Raw genomic sequence first — 23,949 nt, 5'->3', positions numbered from 1 at the left:
CCTCTAATTGAGCAGCTGCCTCCAACAACATAGTGTAAACTGTACCTCACGGCTTGCCACTGCGTCATTCACTCCTACTCAAGGATCATGACGCAATAATCTAATCATAGCTTGTAGATAAACTCACTATGCAGTCTTTTCAGTTTATTAGATTAAGTCGCTCGACTGACAAAGACAAATGTGGCCACTAAATGAATAAATAGACATTAAGAGACATTTCCTCTCTTGAACATGTTTATTCACCTAGAAGGAAAAGTGTGAGACATTAATCCACTGTGGGTTTGTCGGACAGAATCCCTTTAGGGTCAAAAGCAGGACAGGGCATTACCAATCTGTCCGTGCAAGACGCAAACGTAAATTTCACTTGAACAGAAACTAATTGTCAAACAGGTTGATCAATCTAAAATTGGGAAAATCTTCTGGGGCCTCTTTCTGTGGACCTTCCTCTTGACCAACAATAGGACCAGAGCTAGTGGTCGGATCCATTTGTTCCACCAAGTGGGTTTTCTCATGTAGAGTCAAACTCTTTTTCACGATGGACACTGCCTTGGAATTTGAGCACTGATACATTTTTCTAGATTGGAAGTTCTCTTTTGAAATAGGTGGATTATTTTATCTTCAGTGTTTCTGGCATTTCCAGCACTTTTAAGGATTTATTTTATATTAGCGTTTCTAGGTTTGGTTTTCTTTGGCATACATGCCAAGACAGGATGCAGTTCTTTCGAGTCACGTTTACACCTGATTGGGCAGCTCGTCCATGTTCTCCTATAAACTGTGTCTGTTTTGTTTGATATTTTATATTCAGTTGCAGCTGTGGGCATTTTTACATCTTCGGGGTCTTATAGGCCCTGGAGGGAAGCCCACTGGACCAGCAGAGGCTATGGTCTTTACCCCCACATTAGGACAGTTCACCAAATTTTGTGAGCTCTACCACGGCTAGCAGCGATCTCTGTACCTTCAGCGGCGCTGCCGTTCTAGCGGCTCTGCTGAAGGCACTGGACCTGCACCAAGTAGGCATCCCATTTTTGGTACCCGCTCTGCAAACATTTTTGTTGGCAAGTAACAAATTCTCAGAGCAGTACTTAGTTTCTTTAAAAGAAACACACAAATAATGAATTTCTTATAAAAGGAAACATGCAAAAATACCTTCCCAAAAAATTCAAACTGAATTACAAGAGTAGAACAAAAAAAGCACTTATTTGCTAACAAACCAATATATTATCCATTTATTTATATTTACACCGACACACCCACACATTTATACATATATATATGTGTGCATATATATTGTTTAAAGGCATATGTTGGTAAAAAGCACAGAAGGACATCAATTCTACAAAAACCGGTACATATTCTATAAAACAATACCAGAGCGATTAAAATGTGAGACCTATGTGTAGAAACAATTATATTGTGAAACACCAGTCCATAGAACTTCTAAAGGCATGGCAAAGTAGTTTTTGTAATCAGCGAGCTCCCCATAGGTTAGAGGTATGGTAAGGGAACTGGACGGATAGTCCAAACAGGGCAATATATAGATGTGGCAAAATCCTTTTTTATGCCCCTAACTGGTTGTGTCTTGGGTGGCATCTCCTCTCGCAGATATTATTGGTGGATTTCAACCCCTGTTCCTTATGGGTCTTCTCAGGCCATGGACTGTGGCCGTTGGGTGGTATTTTCAAAAGAAATAATCTAGGTCATCATAGGGAGGATATGTAAGGTGAAAAACAGGACGGAATAAATGTGAGGATGACAATGTATGAAGTGTAAACAGACCTAGTATCTTCCAGTTCAAGGAGCTGCAGAAATACCCTCTCTGGGTGAAGATGAAAGTTTGAGGTTTCAATGATGAATTAATACGTTGGTGCTAACTCTTGCCACAATCGTGTTGGGACATATCTTTGTGTTGGAATAATTTGTGCGGATTCAGGTGCTTTGTTTAAGCAGGTGAGCAGACATAGGCAAATTGTCAGATATAAAAATGTATATTCCTTAATCGGGCAGCAATGGCAAGTGTAATTCTGTAATTACAATAACGGTGTCAATGCAAATTGATGTTTAACATGCGTGCCGCCTCATGACAATAGTGAAGGATCATGTGGATGTAGACCACGTTCATTAGAAAGGGTTATGGTGCTGCTGCACGCAGAAGTTACGTAGGAATTTACTTCAGTTAGGGGAAGTGCTAAGACAGAGCTTGAGCAGAGTAATCGATTATGAAAAATTATTATGTGAATTCTAGATCCTATATTTGGCTGTGACTTAAATGTGGGTTAATTAGCAAGGGCATACCGAATGAAAGAGTCACGAGGATTGAGATCCCTTTGTAACAATTACAAATATATAATGGCCAAATTGATGCAGAAGGAGCTTTCGCCCCGGATGAAGAGGTCACTGCGTTTTCCTACACTGGACTACCATAACTCCCCAGGCGATCTTGGGTAGGCAGAAAAAGTGAAGGTCATCACTTCCTACTGAGGGAAAGATGAATGCCATTTTCACCCAATGGCCCTGTCGAGCATGAACCAGCAGGTCAAAGGATTATGCCTGTGGAGCAGCTGAAGCTCCGCCTATGTACAGCCTGTGATTTCTCCAACTCTGAACAGAGTGAAAGAACCACTAGTTTGGTGAGGCGAGCACTGCTGAAAAACTACGGTGCTCCATCTCCACCAAACACCAAATGACAACACTTGCGTCTTTGTGTGCATGTTATAGGGTAATATGACTGAAACCTCTAGAAATATATCGATGTTTATATGTTTCTCCTTTATGGCCATGTTTGGTCTTCTGGTAAAAGGCTATAAATTGGATTTGATGTTTTATTGGATTCTAATCTCTTTTCTTTACACAATTCCGTCTGGAGCACGATCCCACTGTGTGTTGGATACTGCAACGCTTCAATGTGTAAACTTTGCTGAAAAAATACTTCAGATAGTTCAGAATTCTCACCAAATTTAGAGGACCAGAGCCTTGATACTGAATAAATGCATTTGCCTCCAATGGCATACAGAACAACATTTTAAATCCTCTGCACTGTCTTTAAAGTAAAGGGTAGACATGGACCTAAATGTCACCAGTCAATGAACCTGAACTATATTCCAAAGAGCAACCTGAAATCTTGTGATATAAATCGGATAGTTTATGCCAGGAACAACTGAAAAACCCTACGGTGAAAAAAAAAACTTTTGGAATTCTCTGTATCCAAATCAGAATAATATAACTAATCTTACAATGCATAAAAAAGTGAAAACAAGCCTATTTAAAGAAGCTTTCCTAGCCACCCAGGAAACTTTTGAGATTATCTCCGAACAGTGTGTATTCTTTCATGCTGAATGAGATTGCCTATGTGATTGAAGCTTTTCAGGCACCGTTAAGGCTCTTCTCCAGTGTGCGTTTTCTCATGTCGAATAAGACTGGATTTGAGACTGAAACATTTCTGGCACTCAAGCAGTGATAAGGCTTTTCTTCAGTATGTGTTCTCTCATGTTGAGTGAGAATGCATTTGCGAGTGAAAGTTTTCTGGCACTCCAAGCACTGATATGGCTTTTGTCCAGTGTGTGTTTTCTCATGTCGAATGAAACTAATTTTGAGACTGAAGCTTTTCTGGCACTCCGAGCACTGATACAGTTTTTGCCCAGTGTGTAGTCTTTCATGTTGAGTTAGACTGCCTTTGTGACTGAAGCTTTTCCGGCACTCCGAGCACTGATAAGGCTTTTCTCCAGTGTGTGTTCTCTCATGTTGAGTGAGATTGAATTTATGACTAAAACTTTTCTGGCACTCCGAGCACTGATACAGTTTTTGCCCAGTGTGTAGTCTTTCATGTTGAGTTAGACTGCCTTTGTGACTGAAGCTTTTCTGGCACTCCAAGCACTAATCAGGCTTTTCTCCGGTGTGTGTGTTCTCTCATGTTGAGTGAGATTGAATTTATGACTGAAACTTTTCTGGCACTCCGAGCACTGATATGGCTTTTGTCCAGTGTGTAGTCTTTCATGTTGAGTTAGACTGCCTTTGTGACTGAAGCTTTTCTGGCACTCCAAGCACTAATCAGGCTTTTCTCCGGTGTGTGTGTTCTCTCATGTTGAGTGAGATTGAATTTATGACTGAAACTTTTCTGGCACTCCGAGCACTGATATGGCTTTTGTCCAGTGTGTGTTTTCTCATGTCGAATGAGACTAATTTTGAGACTGAAGCTTTTCTGGCACTCCGAGCACTGATACGGTTTTTGCCCAGTGTGTAGTCTTTCATGTTGATTTAGTTTGGCTTTGCTAATGAAGCTTTTCTGGCACTCCGAGCACTGATAAGGCTTTTCTCCAGTGTGTGTTCTCTCATGTTGAGTGAGATTGAATTTATGACTGAAACTTTTCTGGCACTCTGAGCACTGATATGGCTTTTGTCCAGTGTGTGTTTTCTCATGTCGAATGAGACTAATTTTGAGACTGAAGCTTTTATGGCACTCCGAACCCTGATACAGTTTTTGCTCAGTGTGTATTCTTTCATGTTGAGTTAGATTGACTTTGATATTGAAGCTTTTCTGGCACTCCAAGCACTAATCAGGCTTTTCTCCGGTGTGTGTGTTCTCTCATGTTGAGTGAGATTGAATTTATGACTGAAACTTTTCTGGCACTCCGAGCACTGATACGGCTTTTCTCCAGTGTGTGTTTTCTCATGTCGTATGAGACTAATTTTTAGACTGAAGCTTTTCTGGCACTCTGAGCAATGATACGGTTTTTGCCCAGTGTGTATTCTTTTATGTTGAGTTAGATTGGCTTTGATATTGAAGCTTTTCTGGCACTTAAAGCACTGATAAGGCTTTTCTCCAGTGTGTGTTCTCTCATGTTGAGTGAGATTGAATTCATGACTGAAGCTTTTCTGGCACTCCGAGCACTGATACGGCTTTTCTCCAGTGTGTCTTCTCTCATGTTGAGTGAGATTGAATTCATGACTGAAGCTTTCTGGCACTTAAAGCACTGATAAGGCTTTTCTCCAGTGTGTGTTCTCTCATGTTGAGTGACTTTGAATTTTTGAGTGAAACTTTTCTGGCATCTCATCTCAACAGGCATCTTTGCTTAGTCATCCTTCAAATCTTCCTGGAGCATTCCTATTGCACTTTGGACAACGTCTCTAACAGGTTACAGTCTCATACAGTCTCCAGGTGGGTTCTCATCGGCAGTTACTCATTTTGTGAGTCAAGCATTTCCCACATTAATTTAGGAGTTTTATAAAGCAGAGATAAGATGTTAGACTGGTGTTTAGTGTTTGCAAGTGCTTTTGGATACAAGTTATGGCAAGACAAGAAAACACTAAGGATTACCATTAGCAAAATAAACAGTTCCTTTTAACTTTGCTTTTCCTTGCAAATGGTATTAAGCACTCTGGCTACTGAGACATGTTGTCCATTTCCATTTGTGAGACAATCAACATTTATGATTCATTTCTACCACAACAGTGTGATGTATTTCAAATGTTTGCCTAAGTTTTAAATTAGTTTGATAAATAGATATGTCGGCATAATCCTCTCTATATATTAGATATGGCATTGTGATTTTATTATTTTTTTTTATAGTTTGAAATGTCTCAATAATGTCAGATTGCTTAAAACATTGAGTGGCAGGATTAGAACAGTATATTTGGACATTATCATAATGACAATAATTCAAGATAGCCTGAACAAAGTGGGTTTTAACGGGCTTCCGAAAACTGTACAGAGTATGTTGAGTTCAGATATACAGAGGCAGGGGAATACGTGGATATTGCAAGAAAGATCGTTTTAAACTAGGGTGGCATTAAAGTTTATTACTTCTAGCAGAGAGTATCTTTGGCTACTGAGTCCTATTTGAGTGTGTTCACTTTCTTGAAATCCAGGAAAGACATTTAACAAGGACTTTCGTTTACACTGTGTTTGTTCTCTCTTGTCTTTTAATAATCAGATGACTAAAGTTTGTTCCCTCACTTTCAAGTAGTTCTAACAATGCTGACATTTAAGCAAGGATATGTTTTAGCTCGTGGTCAGCTTCTCTAGGACCTTTCATCAGATTGCATTAACATCAATAGTTAACTTACTTTAATGAGCAGTGCATGGACCTCCTCTTATCTGCTTACATTTGTAAGTAATAAAATATCTTCTGGTAATGAAAATGTGTTTGCAATTAGTGCTTGCACTGGGCCTTCATTTGGGTTTGATTTACATTTAAGAAGTCATTCAATTCTGATAACTCACACTTTAACCCTTGTGAACTCTTGACTTTGAGGCTGTGTGAAGCATAATAAAATATTTGAATTAGAAAAATCAGCTTCAGGCTTAGTAGTTTTCTCGGTTCTCAGTTGACTGCCACACTTGCTTTTAAAGTTTTTGCAAACTTAGAACTTCGGGTCATTTTCACTTTCTCAAAACAATCATTCTTGTTCGTGGAGGTTTTGTTGTTTGGTATTAAGTCACTATTTTGATTTCACAGTCCATTCTTTGCCACCCTGTAGAATTAAATTGAAATAGTTAATAAAAGCAAATTGGCAAATAGAGATATTTATAAGCCGATTCAATTCATAGAGTTGTCATTTTTAGAATGGAAGTAGAGAAGGTTTGAGCTGCTTTGAGAGGAGTTTGTAGTGACACAGTGCGCAACAGGAGCAGGAGACCACTAGGACCAAAGCAGCAGGCACAAGGCGGCCACTGGTGCCCAGTTCCTGCAGTTGTTTAAGTAACGTCAGATCATGAATTGGCCTTTTCTGAGTGCAGGGGCCTTGCAATCCCCGGAGTACTCTTTACTACATTTGCATGGAAAATACAACATTTAGAGAAAAGGGAGAGGGTGCCGGGACAAGGATGAGGGGCTACATCTGTTTGTGTGGCTTTGCAGAGAAGAACAAGTTACTTACCTTCGGTAACGCTTTTTCTGGTAGATACAGTATCTGCATGTGGATTCCTCACCTTGTGAATATCCCCCTTGCGTCCGCAACATTCGGAAATTCTTTTGTAGCTTCGCGCCGACGTGGACGACGGCATAGAGGCACGGCATCGCACACGACTCCGGTGACGTCAGCGACACTACAATAGGCCCACGCCGGCGTGATTACGTCAGTTCTACCCTTTTTTCCGTGGCTTCGAGGCACACGGACGGACCAATGACAGTAGGAATATACACAGTATACACAGTACACAAATGTCAAGGTAACACACACAGTGTGAAACAAATGCAAATATATTACAGTAACTTTGGAATACAAGAGTGGACAACGGGGAGGCGGGTGGGTCAGTGAGGAATCCACAGGCAGATACTGTATCTACCAGGAAAAGCGTTACCGGAGGTAAGTAACTTGTTCTTCTGATAGATACATCTGCCAGTGGATTCCTCACCTTGTGAATAGAGTCCCACAGCAGTCCCCACTCCTGGAGGAGGGTGTCCACTCTCCTATACCAGAAAATCCTGGAGGACAGAGAGCGCAAAGTGACCCTCCCTCCTCACCTCGGCATCCAAGCAGTAATGCTTAGCGAAAGTGTGGAGGGAGGTCCAAGTCGCAGCTCTACAAATATCCTCTACAGGAACGCCCCTAGATAAAGCAGAAGTTGACGACTTAGCTCTAGTAGAGTGAGCTCTTATACCCTCTGGAGGTTCCTTACCGGCCAAAGAGTAGCAGATCTTTATACAGAGGATGATCCATCTTGAAAGAGTGCGCTTGTGCACCGCTCTTCCTTTCTTGCAGCCAGCAAATCCAACGAAGAGCTGGTCATCCTCTCTAGTCCTATCGAGATAAAAGCTCACCGCTCTCTTAGGGTCCAGACGGTGTAGTCTCTCCTCCTCTTTGGAAGGGTGAGGGGGAGGATAAAAGGTACGAAGGGTAATAGACTGTCCTAGATGGAAGGGAGTTACCACCTTAGGGAGGGAGTCACGCATAGCCGAATGAGTGACATCCACCACATCGTGTGGGAGGGAAAAGGAGTTCAGGTTGCCCCGTTCAATCTCCAGGCATGAAGGTGTAATGTCTGGAGGTGGGAGTGTAGAACCTGCCCCTCCATCTGTGAAAGGAGATCTGCCCTGAACGGGAGACGGAGCGGCGGGCGGGACGAGAGGTGGAGAAGATCCGTGTACCACACCCTTCTTGGCCAATCCGGGGCGACCAGAATAACTTGGGCCCGGTCTTGGTTAATCTTCCTCAAAACCCGAGGAATCAAAGGTATGGGAGGAAACGCGTAAAGGAGTTGATTTCCCCAACTCAACTGAAACGTGTCCCCTACGGCTCCTTGCATCGGATACTGGAGACTGCAGAATGACGGGCAGTGAGCATTCTCGCGAGTGGCAAACAGGTCCACACGAGGAGTCCCCCACTTCTGAAAGATGTGACGAACCACTTCCGGGTGAAGCCTCCACTCGTGGTCGGCCGAGAACTGCCGACTGAGACTGTCTGCACGTACGTTCAGAACTCCGGCCAGATGATTCGCCAACAGACAAATCTGATAGTCCTGAACCCAGGACCAGAGGCGCAGAGACACTGCGACCCCACTCCTCCCTGCTTGTTGACATACCACATCGCGGTGGTGTTATCCGTCAGGACCTGAACAGACCGACCGCGAAGGGAAGGGAGGAAGGCCTTGAGTGCCAAACGAATCGCCCGTAACTCTAGAAGGTTGATGTGAAGCAACCTTTCCTCTGGAGACCAAAGACCTTTGACCTCCAGATCCCCCAGATGAGCACCCCACCCTAGAGTGGATGCATCCGTAATCACTGTGGCCACCGGGGGAGGCAGATGAAAAGGCTTTCCCTGAGAAAGATTGCCTTCCATGCTCCACCAAGATAGATCCACCGCAGTTTCTCTGGAGATCCTCACAGACTCCCTGAGATCTCCGTTGTGTTGATACCACTGCCTGCAGAGGCACCACTGGAGCGCCCTCATGTGCCAGCGTGCATGGTTGACCAACAGAATGCAAGAAGCCATCAGACCGAGCAGGCGAAGGACCTTCAGGACTGGAACGACCGCTCCGTTGAAAAATAAAGGAATCATTTCCTGTATGTCGCGAATCCTTTGAGAAGGAGGGAATGCACGACATTCAGTTGTGTCCAGTACCGCACCTATGAACAGGATGCGCTGGGAGGGCACCAGGTGAGAGCTGGGTACATTTATTGAAAAACCCAACCGGTACAACAACTGAGTTGTCTCCTGCAGATGCTGGAGCACTTTCTCTGACTTCTCTGACGACTCTGACGACTCTGCCTTGATCAGCCAGTCATCCAAATAGGGGAATACTGTAACCCCCGATCTTCTGAGATGTGTAGCCACCACCGCCATCACCTTGGTGAAGACTCGAGGTGCAGTAGTAATTCCAAAAGGAAGGACCGCAAACTGATAATGTTGCGATCCCACCGTAAAACGGAGATACTTCCAGTGTGACTTCAGGATTGGGATGTGAAAATACGCATCCTGCAAGTCGAGCAACACCATCCAGTCTTCTTCCAGCAGCGCCTGAAGAACCTGCACAAGGGTGAGCATCTTGAACTTCTCTTGTTTCAGATAAAGATTCAAGATCCTGAGATCCAGGATTGGACGAAGTCTGCCATCCTTCTTGGGAATCAGGAAATACCGGGAGTAGCATCCCTGACCCCTTTCCTACTCTGGAACCACCTCTATCGCACCCTTTCTTAATAGTGTCTGCACTTCCTCCTGCAGAAGTAAGAGGTGTTCCTCCGTGCAAAAACCTTGGCAAGGAGGGTAATTGGGAGGAAATTTCCGAAACGGAAGAGCATACCCATTTTCTACGAGATTGAGAACCCAAAGAACTGATGTAACCGATTCCCAATCCCGTAGAAAGTGGGTAAGCCGGCCACCCACCGGACCCACATGATCCTGAATGGCGGATCTAGGGCTGCTTTTCTGAGGCTGGGGGGTTGGAAGAGGTGGAGGAGGAGGAGGCCTGACGACCTCTAGGACGAGCTCTTTGTTTACCCTTGTACGACTTGTACAAGGGATTCTGCTGCTGCTGCTGCTGCTGACCTTGCCGATAGGAGCGAAAGGAAGAGCGTCCAAATCATCTAAACCTTCTGGTAGAAGAACCCCTGGTCTGAAGCCCTAAAGATTTGGCAGTAGTCCTACTGTCCTTAAATCTTTCCAAGGCAGCATCAGCTTTTTTACCAAAGAGTCCAGCACCATCAAACGGCAGATCTAACAAACCAGCCTGAACATCTGCTGAAAAGTTCGAAGATTTCAGCCAAGCTGATCTTCTTGTGGCAACCGCAGTACCCATGATGCGTGCCACCGAATCCGCAGTGTCCAGTCCACTTTGTATTACCTGACGAGCCGCTGCCTGTGCATCCGTTAACACCTCTTCAAAATCCTTCCTGCTGTCATCAGGGATCTTAGGTGCCAGAAGACGCAGTGTGTCCATGAGAGCATGTACATATCTCCCCATAAGGCAAGTGGCATTGGTTGACTTTAATGCCATACTCGCAGAAGAAAAGGTCTTTTTAGCAACCTGATCTTGTTTCTTCGCATCTTTATCCCCAGGCACTTGAGGAAATGCACTCATAGTCTTTTTGGATCAGGCTGCCTGGATTACTAAACTTTCAGGTGAAGGATGAGAAGTCAAAAAAGCAGGGTCTTCAAGAGCAACCCTGTACCTTCTTGCCACACTCCTGGAAATTGCTGGTGCTGTAAGTGGCTTTTTCCAAACTTCCATAATAGGCTCCGTTAAAGCTTCATTAAAGGGGAGTAACGGTTCCACCACAGAACTGGGTGAATGCAGAACCTCAGTTAGTAGATGGGACTTAAATTCTACTGTTGGCAGAGTCAAATTCAAAAGTTCCGCTGCCTTCCTCATGACCAAGTGATAAGGCTGAACGTCTTTTGAAGGGGCATCAGACACAGAAGGTAACTCCCACTCTGGAGAAAACTCCAGGCCACTAGCCTCCGCCAGTTTATCGAAACAGTCATCCTCAAGCTCACCTTCTTCCATTTCAGCTTGAGCTTCTGTATATCTCTGTTCTTCTATGAGGCGCTGAGTCTACCTCCTGCACCTTTCCTTCATACGCCACGCCGTCGGATCCATCAACGACTCCGACGGAGCCGGAACCGATGTCGGTATCGAATCCGATGGCATAGTGGCTTGGTCTCGAGGTCGACTCGGAGCAGACGACGTCGGTATCGGCGTCGACGACCTCGGCAGAGCCGGGTATTGCCACGGCGGTGTCTGAGCCGGCATGAATTGGCTTGGTAGTTTAGTCTGCCCTGTTCCCATGATGCACTGGGCCAGGGACAGACTGATTTGCATATAGCCAGGTTCTTAGCTGGGATGGGGCAGTGAGATAAATAACGGTGATGGATCAAGCCCTGATCTTTGGACTGGGTAAGAGTGGTCTGCTTAATTCAGACACTCTGTTCATCACCACCCCCTTTTCTGAATCGATTTTGGCCACTATAGGTGTGGCAGGGTATACTCAGACATGAGTCCCTTTCTCACTGCTCCATCAGGATTCAAGCAAGCCGGGCCGAAGACGGCTGAAATGCCAGAAACCGGTCCCCGGTACCTTGTCTCCTTTCTGGTGAAGAATTGGCTTGGTAGTTTAGTCTGCCCTGTTCCCATGATGCACTGGGCCAGGGACAGACTGATTTGCATATAGCCAGGTTCTGAGCTGGGATGGGGCAGTGAGATAAATAACGGTGATGGATCAAGCCCTGATCTTTGGACTGGGTAAGAGTGGTCTGCTTAATTCAGACACTCTGTTCATCACCACCCCCTTTTCTGAATCGATTTTGGCCACTATAGGTGTGGCAGGGTATACTCAGACATGAGTCCCTTTCTCACTGCTCCATCAGGATTCAAGCAAGCCGGGCCGAAGACGGCTGAAATGCCAGAAACCGGTCCCCGGTAGCTTGTCTCCTTTCTGGTGAAGAATTGGCTTGGTAGTTTAGTCTGCCCTGTTCCCATGATGCACTGGGCCAGGGACAGACTGATTTGCATATAGCCAGGTTCTGAGCTGGGATGGGGCAGTGAGATAAATAACGGTGATGGATCAAGCCCTGATCTTTGGACTGGGTAAGAGTGGTCTGCTTAATTCAGACACTCTGTTCATCACCACCCCCTTTTCTGAATCGATTTTGGCCACTATAGGTGTGGCAGGGTATACTCAGACATGAGTCCCTTTCTCACTGCTCCATCAGGATTCAAGCAAGCCGGGCCGAAGACGGCTGAAATGCCAGAAACCGGTCCCCGGTAGCTTGTCTCCTTTCTGGTGAAGAATTGGCTTGGTAGTTTAGTCTGCCCTGTTCCCATGATGCACTGGGCCAGGGACAGACTGATTTGCATATAGCCAGGTTCTGAGCTGGGATGGGGCAGTGAGATAAATAACGGTGATGGATCAAGCCCTGATCTTTGGACTGGGTAAGAGTGGTCTGCTTAATTCAGACACTCTGTTCATCAGCACCCCCTTTTCTGAATCGATTTTGGCCACTATAGGTGTGGCAGGGTATACTCAGACATGAGTCCCTTTCTCACTGCTCCATCAGGATTCAAGCAAGCCGGGCCGAAGACGGCTGAAATGCCAGAAACCGGTCCCCGGTAGCTTGTCTCCTTTCTAGTGAAGAATTGGCTTGGTAGTTTAGTCTGCCCTGTTCCCATGATGCACTGGGCCAGGGACAGACTGATTTGCATATAGCCAGGTTCTGAGCTGGGATGGGGCAGTGAGATAAATAACGGTGATGGATCAAGCCCTGATCTTTGGACTGGGTAAGAGTGGTCTGCTTAATTCAGACACTCTGTTCATCACCACCCCCTTTTCTGAATCGATTTTGGCCACTATAGGTGTGGCAGGGTATACTCAGACATGAGTCCCTTTCTCACTGCTCCATCAGGATTCAAGCAAGCCGGGCCAAAGACGGCTGAAATGCCAGAAACCGGTCCCCGGTAGCTTGTCTCCTTTCTGGTGAAGAATTGGCTTGGTAGTTTAGTCTGCCCTGTTCCATTGATGCACTGGGCCAGGGACAGACTGATTTGCATATAGCCAGGTTCTGAGCTGGGATGGGGCAGTGAGATAAATAACGGTGATGGATCAAGCCCTGATCTTTGGACTGGGTAAGAGTGGTCTGCTTAATTCAGACACTCTGTTCATCATCACCCCCTTTTCTGAATCGATTTTGGTCACTATAGGTGTGGCAGGGTATACTCAGACATGAGTCCCTTTCTCACTGCTCCATCAGGATTCAAGCAAGCTGGGCCGAAGATGGCTGAAATGCCAGAAACCGGTCCCCGGTACCTTGTCTCCTTTCTGGTGAAGAATTGGCTTGGTAGTTTAGTCTGCCCTGTTCCCATGATGCACTGGGCCAGGGACAGACTGATTTGCATATAGCCAGGTTCTGAGCTGGGATGGGGCAGTGAGATAAATAACGGTGATGGATCAAGCCCTGATCTTTGGACTGGGTAAGAGTGGTCTGCTTAATTCAGACACTCTGTTCATCACCACCCCCTTTTCTGAATCGATTTTGGCCACTATAGGTGTGGCAGGGTATACTCAGACATGAGTCCCTTTCTCACTGCTCCATCAGGATTCAAGCAAGCCGGGCCGAAGACGGCTGAAATGCCAGAAACCGGTCCCCGGTAGCTTGTCTCCTTTCTGGTGAAGAATTGGCTTGGTAGTTTAGTCTGCCCTGTTCCCATGATGCACTGGGCCAGGGACAGACTGATTTGCATATAGCCAGGTTCTGAGCTGGGATGGGGCAGTGAGATAAATAACGGTGATGGATCAAGCCCTGATCTTTGGACTGGGTAAGAGTGGTCTGCTTAATTCAGACACTCTGTTCATCACCACCCCCTTTTCTGAATCGATTTTGACCACTATAGGTGTGGCAGGGTATACTCAGACATGAGTCCCTTTCTCACTGCTCCATCAGGATTCAAGCAAGCCGGGCCGAAGACGGCTGAAATGCCAGAAACCGGTCCCCGGTAGCTTGTCTCCTTTCTAGAGAAGAATTGGCTTGGTAGTTTAGTCTGCCCTGTTCCCATGATGCACTGGGCCAGGGACAGACTGATTTGCATAAAGCCAGGTTCTGAGCTGGGATGGGGCAGTGAGATAAATAACGGTGATGGATCAAGCCCTGATCTTTGGACTGGGTAAGAGTGGTCTGCTTAATTCAGACACTCTGTTCATCACCACCCCCTTTTCTGAATCGATTTTGGCCACTATAGGTGTGGCAGGGTATACTCAGACATGAGTCCCTTTCTCACTGCACCATCAGGATTCAAGCAAGCCGGGCCGACGACGGCTGAAATGCCAGAAACCGGTCCCCGGTAGCTTGTCTCCTTTCTGGTGAAGAATTGGCTTGGTAGTTTAGTCTGCCCTGTTCCATTGATGCACTGGGCCAGGGACAGACTGATTTGCATATAGCCAGGTTCTGAGCTGGGATGGGGCAGTGAGATAAATAACGGTGATGGATCAAGCCCTGATCTTTGGAATGTGTAAGAGTGGTCTGCTTAATTCAGACACTCTGTTCATCACCACCCCCTTTTCTGAATCGATTTTGGCCACTATAGGTGTGGCAGGGTATACTCAGACATGAGTCCCTTTCTCACTGCTCCATCAGGATTCAAGCAAGCCGGGCCAAAGACGGCTGAAATGCCAGAAACCGGTCCCCGGTAGCTTGTCTCCTTTCTGGTGAAGAATTGGCTTGGTAGTTTAGTCTGCCCTGTTCCATTGATGCACTGGGCCAGGGACAGACTGATTTGCATATAGCCAGGTTCTGAGCTGGGATGGGGCAGTGAGATAAATAACGGTGCCCCCTTTTCTGAATTGAGCCGGCATGAATGGCATAAATGGAGCCGGAGCATAGGAGTGTGGAACTCCTAAATTGAAGGCTAGTGGACCCATGGGACCCGAGGGCGCACCAGAGGGGTACCAAGCCTTTGAGAACACACTATACATAGGGTTCAAAAACGCTGATGGGTCTTGTCCCGGAGCTGGAAATGGTGGCTGAAGACCCTCGGGCTGGCATTGAGGTGGTTCCGAATTCGGCTCTTCCATAGGCGCAGAATTCTCACCCACCGGAGGAGGAACCACCTTCGAACGTACCTTCTTGGGTGACTTCGATCTCGAGTCCAAATCCCTACCGGAGTGACGTCGGGACTCATGTCTTCTTTTCTTATGCTTCTTCCTTGACTTCGAAGCATAATCTGATGATGACTTCGAAGACGACTCTGCTCGAGGCCTTGATCTCGACGCCGATCTCGACCTCGCCCTCCTCGAACGAGACCTCGAAGACTTTTTCCCTCTCAGCGTCGCCACCAGAAGTTTGGTCTCTCTCTCTCGCAGAGCCTTTGGGTTCATCTTCCGACATGAAGAACATTCATCAACATCATGATCCGAACTTAGACACCAGATGCAATCTTCGCGCGTGTCCTTAATAGACATCATTTTCCCACACTCTCTGCAAGGCTTGAAGCCAGTCTTCTTTTTCGTCATTGCGAAGGACGCAAAGAAACAGAAAAGTGAAGAAAATAGCAACAAAGTTACTAAGAGGCTACAGAGATTCCCCGAAACCGTTAGCGTTGACGTCGCGGAAAAAAGCCAACTGACTTCATCACGTCAGCGTGGGCCTACTGTAGTGTCGCTGACGTCACCGGACTTGCCTCTATGACGTCGTCCACGTCCACGTCGGCGTGAAGCTACAAAAGAATCTGACGCAAGGGGGATATTCACAAGGTGAGGAATCCACTGGCAGATGTATCTATCAGAAGCACAAGTTACTTACCTTCGGTAACAATATATCTGTAAGAAACATTAGTAGTGATAGATTCCCTACCTTATAATTACTCCCAGGCGTCAGACTGGATCCGATTTCATCAGCAGTACTGCTGCGCGTCGGTAGGCGTCGTCGTGCGGCTCCGCATACATAGTTGGCATCGGGATGACGTCGCTTGAGCTACTAAGACACGCCAACGCACACTGACGTCAGATCTGTACACGACTTTCCATGCAAGAAACTGACCACTGGTGCCATGAAACTAAGGCCCTGAAAGGGATGACCTTAACCATAAAAATCAGTTTGCAGAACGGGGAGGATGGGTGGGTGGTTAGGAATCTATCACTACTAATGTTTCTTACAGATATATCGTTATCGAAGGTAAGTAACTTGTGCATCTGAAAGAAACACATAGTGATAGATTCCTTACCTTAGAATAGATGCCCCAGCAATACCAACCCCGGTGGTGGGTCTGCGAACCACGATCACACCAGAAAGTCCTGGAGAACAGAACGGCCAAAGAAGCCGTCTCTACGTACTTGGCTGTCCAGGCAGTAGTGCTTGGTAAACGTGTGCAGCGAAGCCCACGTATCAACCTGAACGATGTCCTGCAAGGGAACTCCTTGTCCCAGAGCAGTAGTGCCTGCTGTCACCCTGGTAGAGTGGGCGCACAACCACACCGGAGGCTCCTTTTTAGCCAAAGAGTAACAAGCATTTATGCACAGAACGACCCACCGAGAGGTGGTCTATTTGTGCACAGCCTGACCTTTCTTGGCGCCCATGTAGCCAACAAAGAGCTGGTCATCCACCCGGAACTTTTGTGCGTGGCTCAGATAGAAAGAGGATTCAGAAAAGGGGGTGGTGATGAACAGAGTGTCTGAATTAAGCAGACCACTCTTACCCAGTCCAAAGATCAGGGCTTGATCCATCACCGTTATTTATCTCACTGCACCATCCCAGTTCAGAACCTGGCTATATGCAAATCAGTCTGTCCCTGGCCCAGTGCATCATGGGAACAGGGCAGACTAAACTACCAAGCCAATTCTTCACCAGAAAGGAGACAAGCTACCGGGGACCGGTTTCTGGCATTTCAGCCGTCGTCGGCCCGGCTTGCTTGAATCCTGATGGTGCAGTGAGAAAGGGACTCATGTCTGAGTATACCCTGCCACACCTATAGTGGCCAAAAACGATTCAGAAAAGGGGGTGGTGATGAACAGAGTGTCTGAATTAAGCAGACCACTCTTACCCAGTCCAAAGATCAGGGCTTGATCCATCACCGTTATTTATCTCACTGCACCATCCCAGTTCAGAACCTGGCTATATGCAAATCAGTCTGTCCCTGGCCCAGTGCATCATGGGAACAGGGCAGACTAAACTACCAAGCCAATTCTTCACCAGAAAGGAGACAAGCTACCGGGGACCGGTTTCTGGCATTTCAGCCGTCGTCGGCCCGGCTTGCTTGAATCCTGATGGTGCAGTGAGAAAGGGACTCATGTCTGAGTATACCCTGCCACACCTATAGTGGCCAAAAACGATTCAGAAAAGGGGGTGGTGATGAACAGAGTGTCTGAATTAAGCAGACCACTCTTACCCAGTCCAAAGATCAGGGCTTGATCCATCACCGTTATTTATCTCACTGCACCATCCCAGTTCAGAACCTGGCTATATGCAAATCAGTCTGTCCCTGGCCCAGTGCATCATGGGAACAGGGCAGACTAAACTACCAAGCCAATTCTTCACCAGAAAGGAGACAAGCTACCGGGGGACCGGTTTCTGGCATTTCAGCCGTCGTCGGCCCGGCTTGCTTGAATCCTGATGGTGCAGTGAGAACGGTTTGCCCTGTTCCCATCATGCACTGGGACAGGAACAGACTAATTTGCATACAGCCAGGTTCTAAAACTGGGATGGTGCAGTGAGCTAAAAAACGGTGTTGGATCTAGCCCTGATCTCTTGACTGGGTGAGAGCTTTCTGCTTAATTCAGAGACTCTGTCCCTCACCACCCCTTGTTGTAAATATTTTTGTCCACCCTAAGCGTGGAAGGGTATTCTCAGATGTGAGACCCTTGCTCATTGCACCATCAGGATTCAAGCAAACCGGGCCGAAGACGGCTGTAATGCCAGAAACCAGTCCCCGGGAGCTTGTTTCCTTCCCAGTGTAAGAATTGGCTTCTGTAGTTTGGTTTGCCCTGTTCCCATCATGCACTGGGACAGGAACAGACTAATTTGCATACAGCCAGGTTCTGAAACTGGGATGGTGCAGTGAGCTAAAAAACGGTGTTGGATCTAGCCCTGATCTCTTGACTGGGTGAGAGCTTTCTGCTTAATTCAGAGACTCTGTCCCTCACCACCCCTTGTTGTAAATATTTTTGTCCACCCTAAGCGTGGAAGGGTATTCTCAGATGTGAGACCCTTGCTCATTGCACCATCAGGATTCAAGCAAACCGGGCCGAAGACGGCTGTAATGCCAGAAACCGGTCCCCGGGAGCTTGTTTCCTTCCCAGTGTAAGAATTGGCTTCTGTAGTTTGGTTTGCCCTGTTCCCATCATGCACTGGGACAGGAACAGACTAATTTGCATACAGCCAGGTTCTGAAACTGGGATGGTGCAGTGAGCTAAAAAACGGTGTTGGATCTAGCCCTGATCTCTTGACTGGGTGAGAGCTTTCTGCTTAATTCAGAGACTCTGTCCCTCACCACCCCTTGTTGTAAATATTTTTGTCCACCCTAAGCGTGGAAGGGTATTCTCAGATGTGAGACCCTTGCTCATTGCACCATCAGGATTCAAGCAAACCGGGCCGAAGACGGCTGTAATGCCAGAAACCGGTCCCCGGGAGCTTGTTTCCTTCCCAGTGTAAGAATTGGCTTCTGTAGTTTGGTTTGCCCTGTTCCCATCATGCACTGGGACAGGAACAGACTAATTTGCATACAGCCAGGTTCTGAAACTGGGATGGTGCAGTGAGCTAAAAAACGGTGTTGGATCTAGCCCTGATCTCTTGACTGGGTGAGAGCTTTCTGCTTAATTCAGAGACTCTGTCCCTCACCACCCCTTGTTGTAAATATCAGATAGAAAGAGAGCGCACGTTTTGGGTCCAGATGATGGAGCCTCTCTTCCTATTTAGAGGGATGCGGAGGTTGAAAGAAGGTGGGCATAGTGATGGTCTGCCTGATGTGAAAGGCAGTGACAATCTTTGGCAGAAAAGAAGGACGAGTCCTTAGAACAACTTTGTCCGGATGGACAGAGATAAAAGGAGACTTAGAAGAAAGAGCCTGGAGCTCACTCTCTCTTCTGGCAGAGGTGATGACAACCAGGAAAGCAGTGTTTAGAGTGAGAAGACGAAGACGGCAATTATGAAGTGGCTCAAAGGGAGCGCACATCAGAAAGGTAAGAACTCGATTCAAGTCCCACTGAGGCATCACAAAAGGAACAGGAGGAAACATGTGTGTGATGCCTTTCAAGAATCTATTTACAACAGGGGACTTGAAAAGGGAAGGCTGATCTGGGCGCCTTAAAAAGGCGGTAATGGCCCAGAGTTATCCCATGATAGAGCCCAGAGAAGAGCCCTGCTGGGCCAAAGAGAAAAGAAAAAAAAAGGATGCCTTTGCTGTGCACCATGTCACAAACCTATTCCACCTACAGGCGTATACCGTCTTAGTGGACGGATGCCTGGCTGCCAAAATAACATTACAGACTTCGGGGGCAGGCTGAAAGACGTCAACTGCTGCCGCTCATTCTCCACGCAAGGAGGTGGAGGCTAGACAGGTTTGGGTGGAGGACCGTCCCCTGCTTCTGCGACAGTAGATCCTCCCGAAGAGGCAGACGGATTGGGGGAATCAATGCTCATACTGAGTAGCTCGGGATACCATACTCTTCGAGCCCAGTCCGGAGCCACAAGAATAACTTTGGCCCGGTCGCGCCTGATCTTCAGCACTCTGCGCAGAAATGGTATCGGCGGAAAGGCATTCAACTGACCGCAACTCCACTCACAACAAAAAGCGTCGCCAAGCGAGTGCCACCTTGGAAATTCCAACGCGCAAAACTGACATTGCGTGTTCCCTTCGGTGGCGAATGGATCTAACCAAGGCTCTCCCCACTGCTGAAAGAGACCTTGTGCCACGTCCGAGTTCAGACGCCATTCGTGATCTATCATGCACAGGCGGCTGAATTGTCCGCCCTGCTGTTCAAGGAACCTGGCAGGTGTTGACCCACAAGGGACATGCCCTGATGTTCCAGCCAAGCCCAGAGGCGCAGAGCGTCTTGGCATAGGGTCTACGACCCCACCCCGCCCTGTTTGTTGCCGTACCACATGGCAGTGGTGTTGTCTGTGAACACCTGCAATACTCTCCTCATGACATAAGGGAAGAATGCCTTCAGTGCAAGTCGGATCGTCCGAAGCTCCAGCAGGTTGATGTGGAGCCTGGACTCCTCTGGAGACCACAGGCCTCTGATCTCCGCCTCCCCATGTGACCGTCCCATCCCAGAAGGGAGGCATCTGTCACAACTGTATGTTGCGGTTGGGGATGGGAGAGGGATCTGCCATTGAGCCAATTGAGATTGGTGAGCCACCACTGCAATTGCCGTGCAGTGTCCTCAGAGGTCTGGACGTGATCGGACAGGTTACCCTGATGCTGTGCCCACTGGAACTTCAGGTCCCACTGCAGTGCCCGCATATGCCATCGGGCATGATCCACAAGCAGGATGCAGGAGGCCATCCGGCCCAGGAGCCGGAGGGTCATCCTGACCAAAACCCGGCGGGACAGAGGCTGAAAGATCAGAATCATAGCCTGAATGTCCCGGACTCAGTGTTCGGGAGGATAAACTCGAAACCGCGCCGAGTCCAGAACCGCTCAGATGAAAAGGAGCTTCTGGGAGGGAACCAGGTGCGACTTTGGCACATTGATGGAAAACCCTAGCAAATGCAGGAGATCAGCCATTGTCTGGAGTTGGGAGACAACTGCCTGGGCCAAGCCCACCTTCAATAACCAGTCGTCGAGATAGGGGAAGACTGAAACCCCTGATCTGCACAGATGAGCTGCGACCACTGCGATCCCTTTCGTGAACACCCGAGGGGTGCTGGTAAGGCCAAAGGGGAGCACGGTGAACAGAAATTGCTCGTGGCCTACCGTGTCTGCCTTATTGCCAAAAAGGCGAATGCCATCAAACGGCATGTCCATCAAGGTATTCTGGACATCCCCTGAAAAGCCAGTTGTCCTCAACCAGGCGTGGTGCCGAACCGCCACTGTCGTGGAAATCGACCTGCCCAGTGAGTCGGCGGTGTCCAGCTCACAACGTATGGTGAACTTAGCTGCATCTCTCCCAGCCACAACCGCCTGGGAAAGAACTGCCTGGGCCTCCCCTGGGCAGTTGGGCAGCACCTGTGCAACCGTGTCCCACAGAGAGTTTGTATGACGGCCCAAGAGGCAAGCAGTGTTCACCTACCGCAGCCCTAAGCTGGCAGATGAAAACAGCTTCTTGCCAAGCTGATCCAGCTTCTTGGATTCCCTATCCGGTGGTACGGTAGGGAACCCGCTCTGGGATGCTGAGGCTTGGACCAATAAGCTCTCAGGGGTGGGGTGTTGGGTAAGGAAGAGGGGGGTCACCCGTGGCGGGCAATGGCGTCAGGCCACGTTCTTATCCACAGGAGCCCCTGTGTTGGGCCTGGGCCAGGTGCCCAAAAGAACGTCTGACAGTGTTTCATTAAAAGGCAGCAAGGGCTCCGAACAGGTAGCTGCCGGTTGGAGCACTTCTGTCAGGAGGTTAGTCCTAACGGCCACCGTAGGGAGTTCGAGGTGGAAAGCCTCGGCTGCCTTACTCAACACCACTGCATAACTGGCTCTATCCTCCTTAGCCACGGTAGGAAGAAATGCATGCCAAGGTCAGGTGAGGTGTCAAGACCACTGGCCTCCCCAAATCCTCTGCCCAGTCTGCATTATATTTTTACCAAAATCGGGGGTTTGCCCTAATAATCCATCTACATCTGGGCAAGAAAGACCAAGCAAGAACAAAAGCAATGCAGCAGAATGGATACAGCAACAATTATTTTAATAAATGATGGAAACCTGAATTAGTCCATCAATGAGAAATCATTCTCTAACCAGACAATCGTCTTATTTCAAACACACACTCACACTAGGTTGTAGATCCGATGTAAATCGTTATATATCCAGTTATTTTATATATGTTTTTTCATCCCATGTACAATAAACACTTACTTACAAGAACATTAAAACATACCAACAATACACTTATGTGTCTGAAGACAACACAGAATCCTTAGGACCTTAATGTTGGTGGTGCTGCGAAACAAACCTAGAAGAACCAAAATACAATTCGCAGTTCACATTAATCAAGATCGCCCTTGTGTCAATACCTCTTAAGGTATATGTCATTACACCCTTTTACACTATTAACAGGTGTTACAAATATTTCTTTTACACATGAGTTCGAATAGTATAGGGCTTCTTTTTATATCTGGTTGACGCGTTTCAGCCTGTTTAATTTGGGCCTCATAAGGACTGTGGGCCAAAGGAAAAGCCAACTCCATCATCGCACCCAAACTTCGGAACATCATCAACAACCCCTTCATATCCGCCACCTTCCCGGAGAGCTGGAAGCACGCAGAGATCAGCGCCCTCCTGAAGAAACCCACCGCAGACCCCTCAGACCTCAAGAACTTCCGCCCCATCTCGCTCCTCCCCTTCCCTGCAAAAGTCATCGAGAAAACCGTCAACAAACAGCTGACAGCCTTCCTGGAGACAAACGGCTCCCTCAACCCATCGCAGTCTGGATTCCGAGCGAACCACAGCACCGAGGCCGCCCTCACAGCGGCCACCGACGGCATCCGGACCCTGCTGAACAATGGAGAAACCGCAGCCCTCATCCTGCTCGACCTTTAGGCTGCGTTTGACACGGTCTGCCACCTCACCCTGACAACCCGCCTCTGCCACGCCGGGATCCAAGGAAAGGCCCTGGAATGGATCACCTCCTTCCTCTCCGACAGAACCCAAAGAGTCCGTCTCCCGCCCTTCCTCGCAGAAGCCACCAAGATCATCTGCGGCGTACCTCAAGGCTCCTCGCTCAGCCCCACCCTCTTCAACGTCTACATGAGCCCCCTCGCAGCCATCGCACGCAAGCACAACCTCAACATCATCTCCTACGCTGAAGATACCCAACTGATCCTCTCCCTCACCAACGACCCCACCTCCGCCAGAGCCAGCTTCCAGGGCGGAATGAAAGACATCGCAGACTGGATGAAGCTCAGCCGCCTCAAACTGAACTCAGACAAGATGGAAGTCCTCATCCTCGGCCCATCCATCTCCGCCTGGGATGACTCCTGGTGGCCCCCTGCTCTGGGCCCCCCACCCAAGCCCACGGACCACGCACGCAACCTGGGCTTCATCCTTGACTCCTCCCTCACGATGGCCAGGCAAGTTAACGCCGTTACCTCCTCCTGCTTCAACACACTCCGCATGCTCCGTAAAATCTTCCACTGGATCCCCACTGGAACCAGGAAAACGGTCACCCAGGCCCTCATCACCAGCCGTCTGGACTACAGGAATGCCCTCTACGCTGGGTCACCGCCAAACTACAGAAAAGACTCCAGCGCATCCAGAACGCCTCAGCACGACTCGTCTTGGACATCCCCCGACACAGCCACATCTCCGCCCACTGAGGGACCTGCACTTGCTCCCCGTCAGCAAGAGGATCACGTTCAGACTCCTCACCCACGCACACAAGGCTCTCCATGACTTGGGCCCCGAATACCTCAACAACCGCCTCACGTTCTACACGCCAACCCGCCAGCTTCGCTCCGCCAGCCTCGCCCTCGCCACCGTCCCACGGATCCGCAGAACCACCACCGGAGGAAGATCCTTCACCTACCTGGCGGCCGAGACCTGGAACACCCTCCCCGCCCACCTACGACTCACCCAGGACCATCTCTCCTTCAGGTCTTCAACTCAAGACCTGGCTTTTCAGGCAGTAGCAGCTTCCCCCCCACCCCCAGCACCTTGAGACCCTAGCGGGTGAGTAGCGCGCTTTACAAATACTCTTGATTGATTGAAAGGAAACCTGTAATACAAGTAAAAACACCTTCTTGTGTATACTTAAACATAAGTATTGAGATATTTACAATTTATATAAATATATATGGGGATCAACAACACCACGATCTCCCAAACATGTCACCAATTGAGTGAATCTCAGCTGTGGACAACAGTAGAGCTCGAGAAATGCGAAA

At 48.0% G+C, this 23,949-nt stretch overlaps 1 protein-coding gene across 1 annotated transcript in view; it reads right to left on the bottom strand.

Moving 5' to 3' along the window:
* Positions 1–3,360: 3,360 nt before the first annotated feature.
* LOC147737409 (uncharacterized) overlaps positions 3,361–23,949 on the bottom strand; it is a 93,617-nt gene continuing 73,028 nt past the window's right edge. The window contains exons 4-7 of the mRNA XM_086923945.1: positions 4,584–4,893; positions 4,078–4,413; positions 3,892–3,991; positions 3,361–3,808 (exon numbers count right to left, since the gene is read on the bottom strand). Coding sequence (XP_086780071.1) covers positions 3,361–3,808; positions 3,892–3,991; positions 4,078–4,413; positions 4,584–4,893 — 1,194 coding nt within the window. The remainder of the gene's footprint in view (positions 3,809–3,891; positions 3,992–4,077; positions 4,414–4,583; positions 4,894–23,949) is intronic.

This window comes from Lissotriton vulgaris, chromosome 1_1, assembly GCF_964263255.1.
Source record: "Lissotriton vulgaris chromosome 1_1, aLisVul1.2, whole genome shotgun sequence".
In the NCBI taxonomy this organism is placed as follows: domain Eukaryota; kingdom Metazoa; phylum Chordata; class Amphibia; order Caudata; family Salamandridae; genus Lissotriton; species Lissotriton vulgaris.
The sequence above is the reverse complement of the archived record's forward strand: the minus strand, read 5'-3'. Positions and strand labels throughout refer to the sequence as shown.